At 40.7% G+C, this 18,018-nt stretch overlaps 3 protein-coding genes across 3 annotated transcripts; all 3 read right to left on the bottom strand.

Annotated features, from left to right (window-relative positions):
• Positions 1-1,889: 1,889 nt before the first annotated feature.
• Positions 1,890-2,822, bottom strand: LOC115588509 (olfactory receptor 6N1-like). Its single transcript, XM_030429154.1, has one exon. The coding sequence runs from the start codon at positions 2,820-2,822 to the stop codon at positions 1,890-1,892; it is 933 nt and encodes a 310-aa protein (XP_030285014.1).
• A 2,691-nt stretch (positions 2,823-5,513) lies between these two features.
• Positions 5,514-6,443, bottom strand: LOC115588722 (olfactory receptor 142-like). Its single transcript, XM_030429495.1, has one exon. The coding sequence runs from the start codon at positions 6,441-6,443 to the stop codon at positions 5,514-5,516; it is 930 nt and encodes a 309-aa protein (XP_030285355.1).
• Positions 6,444-10,563: 4,120 nt separating this feature from the next.
• On the bottom strand, positions 10,564-11,496 carry LOC115588720 (olfactory receptor 142-like). The gene has a single exon (XM_030429494.1). The coding sequence runs from the start codon at positions 11,494-11,496 to the stop codon at positions 10,564-10,566; it is 933 nt and encodes a 310-aa protein (XP_030285354.1).
• Positions 11,497-18,018: the final 6,522 nt, after the last annotated feature.

Genomic DNA, 18,018 nt, shown 5'->3' with positions numbered 1-18,018 from the left:
GGCGGGTCGAGAGGCCAGCAGCCTGCCCTGAATCTGACCGGACCGAGACCCCAAGACCCAGAGAGAGATTTACTGATACTGTAGCAGAACCACAAGGTCCAAAAAACTGAAACCATCCGGCGCCCAGTGAAGGAAAAGACGGAAAGAAGAGGAGGAAAAACGTGAAGAAGATAGAGGTACAGCAACGTCAATGTGATAAAGCGAAATTAATAGTTTAATGATCGTACTGTTGTTGGAGCAGAGTGTTAGCTTGCTAACGTTAGCTTACTTAGGACGATAGCAGCCTCGTTTAATAATCAATAAATAGCAGAGTTGACGTGTGTTAATGTTAGTCCATCTTAAATTCATCAGGGACGTTTGGAAAGTTAACGTTAGGCCTGTTCAGGTGTTATTTTACAGGTGTTTTTCCTGCTAGTATGTCAGTTAAATACTATTAATTTTCCATCCCCTTTGTAAGTAATAGTGTAGTTGTAAACCTTTGGTTTATTGTGTCACAGTTTGTTTGTAAAAGTTCACAACAGTGTTAAAGTGCAGTTAAAGTGTATTACTGTTAATACTCCACACCTAAGCTTTCCCATATCGTTCATCGGCAAAATATATACACTGCACTTGGACTCTGGTTAGACTGAATTGCATTGCAGTGACAATAAAGTTGAATGATTCTCATCACATTTTCATTATTAGTCTTATGTATAGCACACACCAAGCATCTGTTTTGTTTTGTTTTTTATTCAAGTGTAACATGCAGTGGTCAAATATACTTCTCTTCTCTCTTCAGATGCACTTATTCACCACCAGCCAAGTGACACAGCATCAGGTGCTCCTGTCCCTCTACCTCAGCACAGCAGAGTGACACACCATCAGGACTAAAGGGTGACTGGACATCTCTTCTAACTGACAAAGTGAGATGAGAGCTAGTTCACAGAGGACCAGTACAAATAAAAAAGCAGTTACACATTTCCCCCCAAAAAAGATGGGAGAGTGTCAACATGACTTTTGTAACAGAGTCTTAGTCAATGGGGAAAAAATCAAAAGAAGCTGTGCTCAAACAGAAATGACAGCTTGCACTGCTTCTGCTGCTAAATGTTTTCTCCAAAAGAATACAGACTTAATAAGGAAGGACTAAAGGACTGGAACAATGCAAGCCACTTGCTGAAGGTTCATGAGGATAGCCAGGAGCACAATACCCACAGGAGAACATGGAAGGAGTTGAAGGTCGCTTTGCAAAGCGGCTGACAATAGATAAATGAGAGATGGCTCTCTGAGGCTGAGAGATAATATGTTTACACAATGCCTTATTTATGTTGTATTTCTCTCACTTGTTTCTTTCTTCAGTTTTTATTTGGTGTGATATGTTTGACTTAAAAGAAATAACATCTAGAATACATACATGCAGTTACTGTGTGAGTGTATGAAAATTGATTGTGAAATGGCCTGCGATGCAAGGGGGCGCCACCTAAGATCTTGCCTAGGGCACCGAATTACTCAGGGACGGCAGTGATGAATGACAATTTATAATGACGTATTGAAGATGTTGTATGAGACGTGCACACACATGTTCAACAACAGGAATCACCATACAACTGAGTCGACCATTGGCTAAATGTGAATAATGTGCATATTCAAAATTAAGCTATTAAAGAGCACAACAACTACTTAACATCATTTTAAGAGTGTGACCAAATTAGACTAATACATATGATTCAACACCCTAAATCTAAACAGACATTCTTCAAGGATTAACAAGCTCAACTTTGCTAAATGTGCAGACACTCTTGAGGATATTACAAGTAACTCCAACAACCACAGCAAACAGCTGGTTAAACAGTGCACATCTATGGAAGAACATCAGACATAAGACTGTAAGGTTCCTTAATATAACACAGAAGTTATTTAGTTTTTAAGGTAATGACAACCAGAATCCTGTTTCGAATTTTGGTCAATTTTAGACCATAAATTAATGGATTAATTAAAGGAGGTATGACAAGAATTTCTATTGCAACAAAGTTTTTAAAGGCTTGAGGCAAATCTTTTGAACCATATCGCATAATAATTACATCAGAAAGTATAGTTACAAGAAAAATTAGTAAGGAGGTTAGATGTGGAACACATGTTTGCATGAACTTTGCCCTGTTTTCAATAGAATTTGCACATGTTTTAATGACATACATGTAAGACAGAACTATGAAAAGGCCATGAAATAAATAAGTGATTATTGTAATGTATGTAAGTATGTTGTTAACAGCAGTTTCAGCTGGAAAACAAGCAAGTTTAACCATCATCCAATTCATACAATATAATCTGGAGATATATGGGCTGCATAGCTTTAATCTTGATGTTAGAAACACATTCATACCCACTATGCAAAAGGGTGTCATCCAAGAGAAACAGACTATAACAGAGAGTTTTTGCTTTGACATGACAGAGTGGTACTCCAGTGGTCGACATATGGCCACATATCTGTCGTATGCCATGACGGAAAGTATAGACAGATCACTGAAGGCAAATGAGATAATAACTTGAGCCTGAACAAGACATCCAGAATAAGAGATAACATGAACAGGAGAAAGCAGATCCCAGAGAAGCTTTGGGTAGAAACCTGCTGTCCCGTAAAGTGCATTCATGCAAAAAGCACATATTAAAATATACATTGGTTCATGCAGGTTTTTATCCATGATGATGGTCACAATAACAGAAATATTTACCAGCAAAATCACACAGTAACACAGCAAAGTGATAAAGAAGAGAGTAAATCTGTGGTTATTTGTTTCATTTAAACCTAAAAGAAAAAACATTGTTATTTGAGAAACATTATCCATCATGGTTAGAAAACGTGTTGTTCCTGTGAAGGGTAACTCTGTCACTAACTGTGTCTGCTCTCTCTCCTCACTTTTTAATACCTTGTCTGACTACATCAACACACCTGCTTAGAAATCAAACTAGCCAATCAATGAATCCTCATGAAAACCAGGAAATACACAACATGAATGTTTTACCTCTTGGAGATGGTGAACAATCTTTTTGTTATTTTCAAATACTGTAAATCCCTTTGATTACCCAAACACTGATATTGAGCGTACTATTGGGATTTAAAAGTTTACTTATTCTAATCAGGCTGTTTAATAATGTAGCTTCTACAGCTCTGGTTACAAAAAGATATTTACAACACATTACCAATTCCAATGTAGGCAAAAACACAATTATTCACAAGCAGGCCATACTTTAGTCGGTCAGTTCAATAGTTAACTATGCTGCTCAATAGAGAAACAATTCAATTGCTTTTTTAAAATGTTTTATTTTCTGGTGTCACATTCACTGTTCAGCTGGGTTCAGTGGTCATTTGTTGCTTTATTGGGGGAGATGTCCTCACAATCTTTTTGCAACCTTTGGCCTCAGGCACCTGGTTTTTAATTTATTCCTTGGTGTTCAAGTTTCACTGTGTAAGATTTATAGGGATCCAATGTATGAAATATAATATGAATAATAATGACGCATTTAGTGCATAATCATGTAAGATTGGTGGTAAACTGCAAAATGGATAATATTAGGGATTAGTCAACATAATCGATTACATCAACAATAAAAATTTGTCGACAGGAAATTTTTGCATCGACCGTCGTATTTATTATTGTTATTATCATCATCATTTAAAAAAAAAAAAAAAAGATTTGAGCAAGAGCAAATCGCTCTAGCTCCGCTGCTAGAATGCGCACCACAGTGTGGCGTAGAAGAAGAAGCAGAAGCAGCAGCAGATGAAGAATATAAATGATGGCGGAACATGTTGAGGAGAGCAGGAAAGCGAGACCAAACACGTCCAAAGTGTGGGAACATTTTCGGGCGGTAACCTCCCCGGGCCCAAAAAAAAACAAGCCCGACCCAACCCGTGCACGTTGAGTCCTAGCCCTGCACGGCCCGACCAGACACTTTGGCTGTAATTATGAGCTGACCATTTTTCTCAGTAACGATTAATCTACAGCGTTAATATTTCCAAACCAGTAATCAGATTAAAGTTACTTATTCAAGTCACTGTGCGTTACTATTATTTTTGTCATTTTCCTTAATAAAAATATATATTTTTGCTTTCTTCTTGCTTCTCGGGGAGTAATGTCACGTGTGCGACAAGTCACGTTTTTCGGCATGAGGACAACTCACTCACATGTTAGACCCTGCAGCGACACAAACAACAATGGAGGGAGGAGAAAGATGCCCATTTTGTAGCTGGAAATTCAGTCATTATTTTGAGTTATTAAAAAAAATAAAATAAAAAAAACAGGCTAGGGCAGAGAATCTAAACTCTAGTCTGTAATAGCCTACAAACCTACAAGCAAATCAAACTGAAACGGATTTGCATTTTTTTTTTTTTTGACATATTCATCCATTAGCGTGCAACCAAAAAATGATTTATTAAAATTCATCGTTATTAAAAATGCAACAGATCTCGAATGACAACAAGTGTGGTTGTTGTGAACTCATGCTCCCCCATGTATCATCAGCCAAGAGGCCGGCTGGAGACAAGCTCTTTGAATACATTCATTGATTAATAATGTGTACTGAGGTGAAGGGTGGCAGGTAAAATGAATTCTGAAAAAATAAGTCAAATTTGCAAATAAGAGGTTTCTGTCTGACAGCAACAGTATCAGTAACAATTCTCGTGTAGGATATTAAATCAGTACCAAACAGTAATGATATAAATTGGATAAAACACTGACTAGTAAACCTCCACTTAATGCAATGATTTATAACATAATAATTCATTTGTAAAATATGTAATTAAATAAAAACTGTAATAATTTGTATGAATTACTTCAACTGATATATTAAAAATCCAGTAGTGTTTCAAAATATTATGTTTTCAAATGCATGTTTCATGGGTTTTCAATTTGCTCTGAGAATATGAGGTAAAACCAAAGTCGAAACAGATGCTGCTGAAATAATCGTGACTAATCGACTAATCGAAAAGATAAACTGTTAGTTGCAGCCCTAGATAATATACATTTCAGGTTTATTCCATCTTTATCATTCCTAAATACAAAAACACAAACAGTGAAGTGACTGCACAGGATGTGGGGGGAATTAATATCATAAATGATGTTAAAATTCTTTGGAAGTGCACACAAAAATGTTCAACATTACAGTATGAATCACTGTACAATTGACTAAACCATGTGGTATATGTGAGTAATGTGAGAATGGTAAAACAGCCAACAAAGAGCAAATATTTTAGACCATCAGGATGTAATAATCAAACATTTAAGACTGCCACGTATAAAAAGTAATGGGATTCAGCGCCTTAAATGGTGAGGAGAAATAATGTTTATATTTAAATTAAATATTCAGTTTAAAAGACATTCTTAACAGATCACCCAGCTCAAATTTGCTGAGTGCAAAAACTCCTGAAGTATTACATGATCCTCCAGCATACAGCAAACAGCCAGCAGGTGAAGCAGTGCATTTTATCAAAAGAAGTTCATTAAAGAAAGGACATTAAGTTACCATTACATATAAGACAAATTTCAATTAGTTTTTAAAGTAATGACACGCAGAATTCTGTTTCTAATTTTGGTCAATTTGAAACCGTAAATGAGAGGATTCATTAAGGGAGGTATGACAAGGAATTCTATTGCAACAAAGTTTTGAAGGGTTTGAGGTAAATCTTTTGAACCAAATCGAATATTCAATACATCGAAAAGTATTGTCCCAAGAAAAGTGAGAAGGGAGGTTAAATGCGGAACACATGTTTGAATGAACTTTGCCCTGTTTTCTATTGAATTCACACATGTTTTAATGAGATACATGTAGGAACAAACTATAAAGAACCCATGAAAGACATAAATGACTATTGTTATATAAGCAACTACGGCATTAAGGGTAGTTTCAGATGGGAAACAAGCGAGTTTAACAATAATCCAATTCAAACAAAAAAGCCTGGCGATATATGGGCTGCATAACTTTAATCTAGTTGTTAGAAAAACATTTATACCCATGACGCAAAAAGGTGTCACCCAAGAGTAACACACTAACATAATGAGCCTTTGCTTTGACATGACAGAGTGGTACTCCAGTGGTTGACATATAGCCACATATCTGTCATATGCCATGACGGAAAGAATAGAGAGTTCACTGAGGGCGAATGAGTATATTACCTGAGCCTGACCAAGACATCCAGAATAAGAGATAACATGAACAGGAGAAAGCAGATCCCAGAGAAACTTGGGGTAGAAACCTGTTGTCCCATAAAGTCCATTCATGCAAAAAGTACACAGTAAAATATACATTGGTTCATGCAGGTTTTTATCCATGATGATGGTCACAATAACAGAAATATTTACCAGCAAAATCACACAGTAACACAGTAAAGTGAGAAAGAAGAGAGTAAATCTGTGGTTATTTGTTTCATTCAAACCTGAAAGAAAAAAAACTCTAATTTGAGAAACATTATCCATCGTGGTTAGAAAACGTGTTGTTCCTGTTAAGGGTAACTCTGTCACTAACAGTGTCTGCTCTCTCTCCACAGTTTATACTTTGTCTGACTACATCAACACACCTGCTTAGAAAGCCAACCAGCCAATCAATGAATCCTCTTTATTCAGTGTGTTGATATCTACTGCAGGTGCAAAGCATGAAATAAACAACATAAAACTTTTACATCCTGGAGATGGTGAGCAGTTTCTAATGTTGCTGTTATATCCAAATACTCTATATCCCTGTCATTACCTGAAAACTAATATTAAACATGCTATTAAAGTGTGTGTAAGCCAGGGGTGGAATTTCACGACGGTCATGGCCACCGTTGCCTTACCCTTTGGCCTCGATGCCCCATGAAAAAAAAAATCACTGTATGGCCACAGTGGCCTTTGTGAATTACAGCTACTTGAGTACTAGGGCTGTCACTTTTTATTTGAAATCCGAAAGTGGAGGGAAAAATTCGTATTCGAATGTAATCACCTGTTTGAAATCAAAATGTACAGTCTGTAAGCGCAACAGACCCTTTAAAGTAGTTCACCTTGTGATCCAGCAGAGGGCACTCTAAATCAGCTTGCTCTTTTGCACGACCTATTGACCCTTGACCTATCAATTCAGCTAGTAATGTTATTTTTGCTACGAAAATGGAGGACACTAGCGAGCAAAGCCGTACTGAGTGGACAATCGCGACACCAAAGCATCTGAGAAGTCGTGTATGTAAGTATTTCGGGTTCTACAAAAGTAATTAACAAACAAATCTGCGGACTCACCTGGGTGATTTTTTGAAAAAGTGAGGTGGAGTCTCATCATCATATCGATGATCTCACTGGCTTATGTGGTAGGATTTGGTTCAGTAAAGTTGGAAACAGATTCGAATTTCCCAGATAAATAACTTATAAGTGAACGATTGTTAAAACACAAACGATGACTCGTTCCTACCGTAATAAGGTAGACAACGAGCTACAACCATATTTTCAGCAAAATGAGTGCTCCTCCGGGCTGGACATTAACACTGGTCTCTATGATCAGCCGTCTGTGAGAGGAGGGCGCAGGGACTGTCTACAAAGTGCACCACCGATAAGAGATACAACAAAAAATATTCAATAACTTCACTATTATACACTGTAGTGTCACCAAAATCACTCCACACATCAATGGTCTCCTGCTGGTTATTCTACATTTTTCTGTTTGGAAGAGATGTGCTTTGGCATAATTTTGGGTAATTTTCATTTGGAGAAATATTCAATACTTTCACTATTATTCAGTGTAGTGTCACCAAAATGTTTTATTTAAAAAAGAAAAAAAAAAAGTTTTCTAATGTAACATTAACTTGATATTGCTATTAAAAATGTTTTAATACATAATCCATGTCTCATTATAAATTAGGATGTTATGGTATCAATCTAAAAGGTGAATCATCAAATTTTACTCAGTGGTCTTTGTGCCCTGTCAAATGTCTACTTGGACTCAAGTATGAACTGATTAGAATTTGTTGGTCAAAGGTCAAGTTCACTATGACCCCATGGCATCCCATTCTTGTGAACACTATAGCTCATAAATGCCTCAAAGGATTTGCTTCAAATTTGGAGAAAAAAAAGTCCAATATTCATGATTTAGTCCAACTCCTCTTTCCTATGTCTTCCCTCCCAACATCTGTGGGCCTTGCCCTGACCACACCCATCTTCAATTGAGCCTTCATTGTGATTTCAACCAAACACCTGTAACGTTTTCTGACTGCATTTTGCAAAGTGTGCTGACACAAACAGCCAGATACATAAAAAAAAAACCTGCCAAAACACTAAAAACTGCTTATGTGGTAGTGGTAGTCCAAAAGACCTCTAGGAACACATTTGGCCATCATGAGATAGGCACACACTCACAGGGTGAAAATATTACCAGCCGACATTGTCAATGTTCATAAATTTTATATTTTTAGAGTTGAAATAACTGGACAACTGGAACAGGTGGGGAGATAATAAAAAAAATTAGGAAAAATGCAATTTTGTCTGCAATACCTTTCCTGCAAAAAGCAAAAAAAAAACATTTGCTGTTGCAAAGTAGTTGTATTTAAATGTAATTTTCTGGAGAATGAGCTCTAGTATTTTTTTCTTTTGGCTCTCATCTTGTTAGTTTTCAACCCTTGACATTGATGTATGCTCTTTCCAACTCTACACAGAGTATTGAGCCCCAAGCTTCTCTCCAATGTTTGACATGACTAAATACAGAGAAATGTCCCACAAAGCAACATTACAGAACCAAACAAAAGTAACGTAGTAACTGTAACTGTCTTTGGCAACTTATATGAAGAAAATAAATACCACAGCTGTACATGGAGAAGTGTCTGTCCTCCTGTCTTTCCTCCCGCCTGTCCAACCGACGCCTCGTCATATTTCTGACCGAAAAACAGCGTCTGTCACTGGCAAAAAACTTTTTAACTCACCAAGTGTTTGTGATGACAATAAATCACTGCGACCGTCAGCCCTCCAGACCGAGACTTCAGGGTTCTTTCCCTCAGAAAACAGCCTCCGTCCCCGCAAGTGAGAGAGACAGACAGCGTCCTGTTTATTGATGGTGATTATGTAATTATGTAGTTTAGCGCAAAAAACGTAACTTCGTCACTTTCCAGGATGTTTGGTGGGTCAATATCTCAATCACTACACATTATAGCAGCATCCATATGATTATAAAGTGTCACAGACAGGGGGAACACTTGGGAAACACCATCAACATGACGTGTACCGTCACGCCTCTTTAGGAGCCGCAGTGCCGGCTTTCTGTGTGAATTGCACGGCGGTTTGGCGGAGATGCTTCGCTCTGTGTGAATCACCATCAGCGGGGAATTGGTGAAGGACCACTCCGGAGATATTGCAGAGACGTTGTGTAAAAAGGGCTAATGTTTTACTCCCTCACGTCTAGCCGGAGGGCAGAGGGAATTGTTTATATCAGACAAAAATGAACCATGCAGTCCCAGAAACAATGGCACTTTCTCAGCTTAACTATGGTTGCACTATTTTATAACTATCTGCCACGCCCCTCCCCCTTCACATACACCCCGTCAACATGGAAAAAAGTTCAGATTCAGTGAATGGACCCAGCTGGATGTTACTGAATCTGCACATTTTTGTGAATGTACTTAGATTGAAAATAGTTAACATATTTTGTGTTTTGACTGTACTTGTGTGTGGATCCACCATCCACCTTCACAGACACAGTATCCATAGTGCTAATGTAGGCAAAAGCACAATTATTCACATCTGGGCCATAATTTTGCTCAGTCAGTTTAACAGTTAACTATGCTGCTCAATAGCCAAACTATTAACCTGCTTCTTCTTTTTTTGTTTTTTTTTCTGGTGTCACATTCACTGTTCAGCTGGGGTCAGTGGTCATTTGTTGTTTTAAAGAGGGAGATGTTCTCACAATCTTTTTGCAACATTTTGCCACAGGCACCTGGTTTTTAATTTATTCCTTGGTTTTCAAGTTCCAGTGTTTAAGATTTAGATGGATCTAATGTATGAAATATAATATTCATAAATATTTTAGTGCATAATCACATGAGATTGGTTGCAATCTGCAAAGTGGATGATGTACATTTCAGGTTTATTCCATCTTTATCATTCCTGAATACAAAAACACAAACAGTGAAATTACTGCACATAATGTGATGGGAGTTAATATTGTAAATTATATTAAGATTCTCTGGGAGTTCACACAAATGTTCAACATTACATTATGTATCACTGTACAATTGACTAGACCATGTGGTACGATGTGGGAATGGTAAAAGGCAAAGAAAGAGCAGATATTTTGGACTATAGGGATGTAATAATCTTACATTTAAGTCTTCCTCCAAAATAAAAGTAATGGAATATAGCACCCAATATCATGAGGAGAAATAATGTTTATATTTGAATTGAATATTCAGCTTATAAGACATTCTTAACAGATCACCCAGTTCAAATTTGCTGGTTGCAAAATCTCCTGAGGGTATTACATGATCCTCCAGCATACAGCAAAAACAGCCAACAGCAGGTGAAGCAGTGCCTTCTATCAAAAGAAGTTCATTAAAGAAAGGGCATTTAGTTACCATAACATATGAGACAATTAACAATTAGTTTTTAAAATAATGACACGCAGAATTCTGTTCCTAATTTTGGTCAGTTTGAAACCGTAAATGAGAGGATTCATTAAGGGAGGTATGACAAGGAATTCTATAGCAACAAAGTTTTGAAGGGTTTGAGGTAAATCTTTTGAACCAAATCTCATACTCAATACATCAAATGCTGTAACCACAAGAAAAATGAGCAAGGAGGTTAAATGTGGCACACATGTTTGCATGAACTTTGCCCTGTTTTCTGTTGAATTCACACACGTTTTAATGAGATACATGTAGGACCAAACTATAAAGGAGCCATGAAAGACATAAATGACTATTGCTATGTAAGCAACTATGTTACGAATAGTAGTTTCAGTTGGGAAACAAGCAAGTTTGGCAAAAATTGCATTCACACAAAAAAGCCTGGCGATATATGGGCTGCATAACTTTAATCTAGTTGTCAGAAAAACATTTGTGCCTATGATGCAAAAAGGTGTCATCCAAGAGTAACACACTAACACAATGACTCTTTGCTTTGACATGACAGAGTGGTACTCCAGTGGTCGACATATAGCCACATATCTGTCATATGCCATGACGGAAAGAAAAGACACCTCACTGAAGGCAAATGAGGCAATTACTTGAGCCTGAACAAGACATCCAGAATAAGAGATAACATGAACAGGAGAAAGCAGATCCCAGAGAAACTTGGGGTAGAAACCTGCTGTCCCATAAAGTCCATTCATGCAACAAGTACATATTAAAATATACATTGGTTCATGCAGGTTTTTATCCATGATGATGGTCACAATAACAGTAATATTTACCATCAAAATCACACAGTAACACAGTAAAGTGAGAAAGAAGAGAGTAAATCTGTGTTCATGGGTTTCATTTAAACCTGAAATAAAAAACACTTCAATTTGAGAAACATTATACATCGCGGTTAGAAAACTTGTTGTTCCTGAGAAGGGTAACTCTGTCCCTAACAGTGTCTGCTCTCTCGCCTCAGTTAATATCTTGTCTGACTACATCAACACACCTGCTTGGAAAGCCAACCGGCCTATTACGACCAGGGCCTAAGGGAAGCCCTAGCGCAACATGAAAATGAGACTCCCCTCTTCCTGTCCTTAAAGCACCACTAGCAACGAAGCATTTTTAGATCAAAACATAGCTTGTACACAACCACACATGCTGGCAGTCTGGGACAACAGACTGGGTATACCAGAACATAACATAGTGGTCCCTCCCTTTTCCCACTCCCAAGAATAAGTCACCAAAGACAAACGGAATTGCAGTCCAAAATAAGGGAATTTATTTACCCAAACGAAAATAGTCTTCAGGGTGAGCAATGCCTAAAACAATAAACAAAAAAAGCTGGTTTTTAAATCTTACTTTCCTAAACCCAAAACAAAAGTCAAAAGAAATATACATATGAGTCTGTTTACCCTGAAATGAGGGAAACTCTGAGTTTTCCGTTTCACAAAGGGAGGTAACTCAAACCAGAGAAAGAGGGGTAACTCTAGCCTGTTTCACAGAGAGAGGTAACTTAAGCTCTCGGTCAGTTACCATGGTAACATACGCTCTGAACCTAACCTGGTCGGGACCAGGTTTTTCTAAACAAACCTTGAGTTTCTCACTGTCTCCGCCCTCTTTCAGCCACACACGGTATTTGATTTCCTCATTCATTCAGTCAGCAGGCGAGTTTTGGTGTAGTATAGTTCTCATTGATCATTGCAAAAATCAGTCAGTAGGCCTACATTCAAAGTTATATTAGGTGGCGACTATTTTCACTACCATGGTATGTCCTGTTGATAATGATCCCGTGGATGAAGGTGCAGCATTACTGCGCAGAGAATTAAATATTCGGCGGGAGATGATTATCAGACCGCACATAGATGTTCTTGCATTTCCAGAAAATTATCTTTTTGAGCGGCACCGTTTCACGTCACAGTCCATCATTTACATACACAACCTAATCCGTCCTTACATTTCCAACATTACCAACCGAAGTCATGCTCTCACATCCCAGCAGATATTGTGTGTTGCGCTGCGTTTATTTGCAAATGGGAGTTTTTTTATACAACGGCGGAGGTGCAGAGCACTTGAGCAAGACAACTGTATACAGAGCGGTCAGAAAAGTGTGCCTCGCCCTGAAACGGCTACTACCCATCTTTATCATTTTCAGCTCCTCTGCCTCCGTTAGAGGTGGCGGTGCTGGGCCACCACCCGTTTTACGGGCATCTGCTTTCTTTCTGTTGGCTGAGTAGAAGTCTGTGTTAGTTTAAATAGGCTTAATTATTTAACAGAACATGATATAGATGAGAAGACATTTATGTGTGTGAAAACAGCATTATGTTGGGGATAAAAAAACTGTACAGTCAAACAGCCACTTAATATTTACTTTACAACGTAAAACATGATCAAAATGAGATAACCCCATGAGATTATGCAGAGGTCTAATGTTTTTATGTTTCATCTTAAGCTGCAGCCAAGTGCGCTTCTCAGCCGGGGTTGCATCTAAATTAAATAAATGAATAGGCTACCACTCAAGCAGTTTCCCCCTGAAATATTATTGTGATTGCAAAGGACTACATTTAAACTTACGCATTGACCCGAGCACCAATGTTCTCCCACGCCGTCTCCCTCTCTTTTGCTGCTGCAGCGGTGTTACACTTCCTTCTAAAAATGTGCTCAAACTCACCGTATGAGCGCATTAATATTTCCAATTTCAGTAGGGTGAAAAACGTAGCCCTCCTCTTCCCCGTTGCCATGGTGACTCGTCGAATCGGGGCTCCATTGATGCTGTCTTTTTATACTTGTGGTGCACGTGCTTAACTCCAGGTTAAACTACTCCGAGTTGATCAAACTAACTCAAATCAGCTGTTCTGGAACCGAAAACTCAGAGTTTCCTATCTCAGGGTAGATCAACTCAGAGTTCAGGGTTAGACTCAGAGTTTGTTGAACCTGCTTTGTGAAACGGACCGCAGGTTTGCAGCAGGCTCCACTTTTAAATGTCCCAGTCAGTCGGATTCCACCAATCAGCAGCCTCCAGAATTTCAACCAATCAGCAGCCTCCAGAATTTCAACCAATCAGCAGCCTCCACCTGCACTGGCACCTTTTTGGACAGAACAGAAACAGGGAACACAGCACCTCCTCTTGACATGGAGGGAGAAAACAACACCGACAAATGCAAACAAGAATAAATACAAATCATGACCCCCAGGGTCATAACACCCCCCCACCTAAGATCAAACATTTCTTCCCCTCAAGAGATGTTTGACCTAAGACCCTGCACATGACAGTGCATCCGCCACCACATTGTTGCAACCCTTAATGTGTTTTACCTCCATATTGAAATCCTGCAGCGACAGTGACCAGCGCATGAGACGCTGGTTATTGCTGCGCATGTGGGACAGGAACAACAGGGGATTGTGGTCTGTATATACCCCCACTGTACTGGAGCTCGAACCTACATAGACCTCAAAATGTTGTAGAGCAAAAAGCAAGGCCAGACATTCTTTTTCAATGGTGCTGTAGTTCACCTGGTGTTTATTGAACTTTTTTGAGAAGTAACATACTGGATGCTCAATACCATGAACATCATCCTGCAGCAGCACAGCACCTGCACGATGAGCGCTTGCATCCACCTCCACCTTAAAGGGACGCACAAAATCAGGTGCAGCCAGTACTGGCGCACTGCAAAGAAGGGCTTTTGCAGAGTCAAATGAGGCCTGGCATTCAACTGTCCACAAGAACTGGCGGGAAGGACTCACTAAGCTGGTCAGCGGCGAAACAACACTAGCGAAGTTCTTACAGAAACCACGATAATAGCCACACATCCCCAGAAACCGCTCAGCTGTCGCCGCGTCTCTGGGACAGGGAACTCCAAAATGGACTGTATTTTGGCTCACAGGGAGCGCACTTGACCCTGTCCTACCTGCTTTCCTAAAAATGTGACCACAGTTTTTCCAAATTCACATTTGGCCAGATTCAGTGTCAAAGAGGCAGCCTCTAGACGGCTGAAAATTTCCTGAAGTGTGTTCAAATTATCAGACCAGCTGGAAGAATAGGCAACAATGTCATCTAGGTACGCATCACAGTTTTTCACACCTGACAGGACAGTATTCATCAGCCTTTGGAAGGTGGCAGGAGCGTTTCTTAACCCAAAAGGCATGACGGTGTACTGGAGGAAGTAATCTGGAGAAGGTCTAGTTTGGTGACGTACTTAGCAGATCCTACTCTATCAATAAAGTTGTCCATGCGGGGCAGAGGAAATGAGTCTGGCTTTGCATTCAGCTTGTGGTAGTCATTACAGAAACGAGCAGTTTGGTCAGATTTGGGCACCAGGAGCGAAGGTGGGCTCCACGGGCTGGAACTCGGCATGGCAAAACAGTTTTCTAAAAGGTATGCAACCTCTGTCTGCATCACCTCCCGCTTCGCAGGATTAACACGGTATGCGTGCTGCTTAATTGGCCTGTGGTCGCCCCCGTCGATGTCGTGTGTGAGGACTGTGGTCTGCGTGGGCTTATCGCCGAACAGCGCAGCATGACCACAAATGAGGCGGCAAATGTCACTTTTAGCCGAATCACACAGATATGACAAATGCCCCTCCAAATTTTTCAGGATTTTTGAGTTCTCCGAACATGCACAGGGAACTGAAAGAGGCCGCTCGTACAGCCCGTCCTCTTTCGGACTGTAAGGCGGTGACACCACAGAGACTACGGGTGATGCACATGGCTCAGGCGGCACGGATGGCACGTCAGCGCATCCGCGGTCAACATATCTTTTTAACATGTTGACATGACACACTCGGGACTATTTCTTTCTGTCTGGCGTCTTGATCACATAGTCTGTGTCCCTCAATTTCCTAGGACCACAAAACTTGGCCTGAAGACAAGAACCAACAACGGGCAGCAAAACTAACACACGGTCACTGGGGTGAAAGTTGCGACTGAGGGTGTTTTTATCACACTGTTGCTTCATTTTCGACTGTGCAGCGGCGAGGGAACTCCACGCCAGGTCGAATACAAGTGCAACCTCTCCCTGAATGAACTGACATAGTCCAGGACATTGGGCGCGGGACTGGGCCAGTCTGCAAGCCACCTCTCTCGCAGAAGCCGCAGCGGGCCAGGCACAGTGTGCCAAAAAACTAATTCAGCGGGACTGAAACCAAGAGACTCCTGCATGGTTTCCCGAATGGCGAACAGGAGCAGTGGCAGACCCTCATCCCACTCCCTGTTAGACTCAGCACAGTATTTACTAAGCATCGATTTTAATGTTTGGTGGAATCTCTCCAGTGTGCCCTGACTCTGTGGAGGATACGCGCTGGATACTTGGTGCTTAATGGACAGCTCCGACATCACCTGCTCAAAAACTTTAGACATAAAGTTAGATCCCTGATCAGTTTGAATGCGTTTTGGCAACCCAAAAGTGGAAAAGAACTTGACCAGAGCTTTCACCACCGCTTTAACTCTCAGCAGGCGCAACGGGACGGCCTCAGGAAAGCTTGTGGCTGCGCACATCATGGTCAACATGTACTAATATCCAGACTTTGTTTTTGGCAAGGGAACGACACAGTCAATGATGACATGCTCAAAGGGCTCACCGATCGCGGGAATTGGGCGTAAAAGAGCCGGCCATTTTGACCTGATTTGGTTTGCCGGTAGTCTGGCAGACATGGCAAGATCGACAAAACCTGGCAACATCAGACTTTAACCGTGGCCAAAAAAAATACTGCAGCACACGGTGATGTGTCTTTTTAATGCCAAGATGACCGGACAAGTTGTGATCGTGGGCTAAACTCAGCACCTGAAGACGGAACTCGTTTGGCACGACAACCTGAGTAACCACATCACACTCCAGACCAGACATCGGAGACCATTTACGCACCAACACATCTTCATCAAAAAGGTAAGTCATAGGCAGTTTTTCGTTTTTCTGCTCCTGGGCAGCAGACAGACAGGCAGCCAGCGTACTGTCAGATTGCTGCGCTTTAATTAGTTGTTCTTTATTTACTGCCAAACACAACTCTTTGTCTTCTGTTTCCACTTCAACAGAAAGAGGTTCGTTTTTCAGTTCAGAAGAGGGGCTGACCGAAACCTCAGAGGTGTTCAAAAACGAGTCAGACAGATTGACAATTTCACCAAGCTTACGAGCTTGGGCACAGATTACGACGCACGCCGGAAAAACTGACGGCGCGTCAGGTTTAGCGGAGGTAACACACACATCAGCAGTGGGGTTTTCCGTCACCTCCGGAGCCGACGGAAAAACTTTATTCCCAGCCAAGTCATTCCCCAGAATGAGATCAACTTCGCAATCAGCAGCTGATCGCGCACCGCTACTTGTACTGTACCAGACACTAAATCGGAGGAAAGACAAACGGTGTGACGCGGCGCACGGATCACGCTCAATTTAATTCCCCACAACAGCAAATCAGAGCCACAGTACGACTGATCTGAAAAAGACAACATACCACAACGAGCCACAGAATGGGTGGCACCAGTATCCCTCAGGATAGTGATAGGAACCCTGGACGCCTCATTTCCAGCCAGAGAGACAAAACCTTGTGTTGTAAATGGTTTAAACGAATCATCAACCTCTGTCAGATTTCCCTGCTGGCTTATAGTAGGCTCTGAATTTATCAGACCCACAGCAGAGGGCTTTTTACTCTTTGATTGTTCTTTTGATTTTAACACAGGACAGACTGAAATGAGGTGGCCAGTTTCATGACAGTAATAACACTCTCGATTTTCACCTGCAGTAGAAAAATTACGCTTGGAGTTTTTAGGAGACCGGGGCTTATTATTCACCGCTGACCTCAGCGTTTCTCGGACAGGTGACAGGAACGCGCTCTTGTGAGTCAGATCAAACTCATCCGCGAAAACAGCAGCTTGAGAGAAAGACACAACTTTTTGCTCATTTAACTACACAACGATGCGCTCTGGCAGGCACTTTTTGAACTCCTCCAGAAGCACAAGCTCTCTCACCTGCGCAAAATCTTTGGTCTTGCTGGCATGACACCACTTATCAAAAAGCACGCCTTTGTCGCGCACAAACTCAACATATGTCTGGCCGACACTTTTCACACAGTTCCTAAATTTTTGTCTATATGCTTCAGGTACTAATTCATAGGCACGTAATACACTAGCTTTAACAATGTCCTAATTTAAGCTCTGTTCAACAGTAAGGGGGGCACACACCTCCTAAGCTTTTCCTACCAGCTTACACTGGAGCAACAAAGTCCAGACATCCTTAGGCCAGTTTAAGGTGGCTGCGATCCGCTCCAATGCGCTGAAGTAGGAGTCCACCTTGGACTCTCTGAACGGAGGCACTAGCGTAATGAGCCGGCTCACGTCTAAATTTGGTCGGAGCGATTGCGGGTCCTGCGGGGCGACAGGGGAACGGGGAGCGACATTAGGCTGGCGTTCAAGCTCTAACGCTTTCACCCTCAGGTGCATAG

Source organism: Sparus aurata, chromosome 9 (assembly GCF_900880675.1).
Source record: "Sparus aurata chromosome 9, fSpaAur1.1, whole genome shotgun sequence".
In the NCBI taxonomy this organism is placed as follows: domain Eukaryota; kingdom Metazoa; phylum Chordata; class Actinopteri; order Spariformes; family Sparidae; genus Sparus; species Sparus aurata.
Note: the sequence above shows the minus strand (reverse complement) of the source record. Positions and strands in the feature narration are given on the sequence as shown.

Bases quoted from the DNA above. Each gene is read 5' to 3' on its own strand.
- LOC115588509 (XM_030429154.1), bottom strand. From the start codon at position 2,822: ATGATGGATAATGTTTCTCAAATAACAATGTTTTTTCTTTTAGGTTTA.
- LOC115588720 (XM_030429494.1), bottom strand. From the start codon at position 11,496: ATGTATAATGTTTCTCAAATTGAAGTGTTTTTTATTTCAGGTTTAAAT.
- LOC115588722 (XM_030429495.1), bottom strand. From the start codon at position 6,443: ATGGATAATGTTTCTCAAATTAGAGTTTTTTTTCTTTCAGGTTTGAAT.